The sequence below is a fragment of the Nelumbo lutea genome, chromosome 5, assembly GCF_056320005.1.
Source record: "Nelumbo lutea isolate HS-2025 chromosome 5, American lotus-T2T, whole genome shotgun sequence".
Taxonomy (NCBI): domain Eukaryota; kingdom Viridiplantae; phylum Streptophyta; class Magnoliopsida; order Proteales; family Nelumbonaceae; genus Nelumbo; species Nelumbo lutea.
The window spans coordinates 85,671,149-85,673,419 of NC_142688.1; the positions used below are offsets into that span (position 1 = coordinate 85,671,149).

General features: G+C 38.6%; 1 protein-coding gene across 1 annotated transcript; it reads right to left on the reverse strand.

The window, feature by feature from the left end:
* Positions 1-419: 419 nt before the first annotated feature.
* Positions 420-1,952, reverse strand: LOC148853249 (protein LURP-one-related 8-like). Its single transcript, XM_088943260.1, has 2 exons — positions 1,239-1,952; positions 420-1,131 (listed from the first exon to the last, which is right to left on the reverse strand). Exons 1-2 carry the CDS (start codon positions 1,518-1,520, stop codon positions 733-735), a joined length of 681 nt encoding a protein of 226 aa, XP_088799386.1. The 5' UTR covers positions 1,521-1,952; the 3' UTR covers positions 420-732.
* Between the last annotated feature and the right edge of the window lie 319 nt (positions 1,953-2,271).

A 2,271-nucleotide genomic window follows, 5' to 3' on the forward strand; every position in this document is an offset into this window, starting at 1 on the left:
TATCCATATATATATATATATATATATATATATATTGATAAATGATGAAATGTTTGTATTGCTTATTAATAATGAGGGAGAGAGAGATATTCCCTCCAAGCTACATACATTGTACATAAACCACTCAAATGTACCTTTTGTATTTTTGTAACGAAGTCAATTGATATCAAGTATCAACAGAAAACTTACTTGTCACTAATGACCAAACGCCCCCTAAGATTAATGCCAGATCCTTAGGATTGGATTAATGGTTCATGTAGCCCCAAGCCCAAAGGCTTCTAAGACTTACCATTATATGCCAAACAAAATAATTAAGCACATGCAGTGATTTATAATGTGTTATAAATCACAAATCAACCCAAACTTAGTTTCCCAAATAAAGCAAAAAAAAAAAAAAATCCAGAGTAAATGCTTTAAGATGTATAAAGTGGATGGTGGATCCCAAACAATATATTACCCTTTACATCCTTAGCAATCTTTACATTACATAGGCCATAAAATATAATTAAGGTTAAAAATATCAAAGGTCTCCAATGCGTGTAGCAGTACTATTTGCTACCAGCAGGAAAACGTAAATCTCTCTCTATCTCTCTCTGCTTGCTGCAACCTGCATCTATGGTTGCAGCATTTTCTTAACACTGGGTGATCTGTTTAAAGAAAATACTGCCACCATATGCGAAAACTTCTCTCTCTCTCTCTCTCTCTCTCTCTCTCTCTCTCACAGATGGATTATTAGAAACACAAGATGGGAGTGAAAAGCTTGGGGCAGATACGATCCATGATAACCACAAAAGCCATGATCAGCTCGCAGTCGAACCCTGGTTGTACAACGAGATTAAATACGTCATCACTTAACAAAATTGTTGTGTTGTTTACTTTCTTCCTGGATATCTCTGCTGCCACCGTGCCATTGTGGCCTATGATCTTACAATGTCGTTTCCTAAAGGAACCCTCAATCTGAAAATCCGGATTAGTCGACGTCTTTGCATATCGCTTCCTGGGGACTCCCATGAAGGCTTCAGTTTCGCCGTTGCTGGGAAAAATCGATCGCCGTCTCATGCAGAACACTGGACTTTTATTATAGCAACCTTCCCCTTTGTATCCCTTCCATTTATGTTGCAGGTTTAGAATCTGGTAAATAATATTCCAGTACTTAATACTAGTCACCCTAAATGGAGAACAAAATTAAAAGAGAAAGAGAGAAAATTAACTAAAATTTGTACAGTAACTGCATATACCTGGGGCTTCAAAGTTAGTAGGGGTCTCCCAGCTCCGTCCATGAGAAGAAGGCCTCCCTTGGGACATGTCTTCCTTGAGTAGTTATCGACTCGGAAAGCCAACTTTCCCTCGTGATTGAACACCGTAAACCCATCTGTGCCCTGGAAAGTCATGCTTGACTTCTTCCACACAGTAAACACGGATGGAGCAGAAACATTGACAAGCTCTTCTTCTGTGGCACTAGTACTACTGCTACATCTATTCTGATGATGATCAGCTACTGTTGGATGTACCCTTGACATATCTTCTCTTCAGTTTTCAGCTACACTTAATCAAACTAATAAGCTAGTAATATTAATGGAGGAAGAATGGAGATCGATGTTGAAGAAGAAGAAGAAGAAGAAGGCGGGTTTGGGGTTAATTGAGATCTCCGAAAGAATTAATATTGATGATGATGAACTGTGTGAGAGCTAAACTGACAGCAGGTGAAAGGTGGGTTTGGCCTTCTTATATCTGAAACTTCTCTCAGAGAAGAATTGGAGCGGGAGGGGACGTGGAAAGAGGGAACTTTTTCTCAACTCTCAAGCTGCTAGAGTCTGGAGTACTTTGGATAATTTCCAGATTGTTTATTAATTAATGGTTTCCACGACTCCCTAAGTCTTTTGACAAGGAATTACGTAGGCCATGATGATGATGATGCCGCCATCCATGACTTTGGCTTAAAAAAGAACACTACCATCCCGCACACCACTCTCACTATGGATATATATACACAAAACAGGTCAGAGATCACTAGCTAGCTACTTATTTACTTTCTCAGAACTCGATCACGAGGGTGACACTAAAGCATGCATGTTTTCTGGCCCATCATTTCACATTGTTCACGCTGTTGTACTGTTTTCTTTTTCTCTGGTTCCCACTTGCTTTACTTAATTTATAGACACTATATAGCTTTATCGTCTATTCCTATTACATTGAGAAACTCTAGCTAAATATACTAACCCTTTAGATCCTTTATTCCATTGTTATCCGATTATCATGCAGAAAATATTC

Excerpts from the sequence above, each read along its gene's own strand:
- LOC148853249 (XM_088943260.1), bottom strand. The coding sequence starts at position 1,520 with ATGTCAAGGGTACATCCAACAGTAGCTGATCATCATCAGAATAGATGT. Across the intron at positions 1,132-1,238 it reads TACTAACTTTGAAGCCCCAG|ATTCTAAACCTGCAACATAA; the intron begins GTATATGCAGTT and ends ATTATTTACCAG.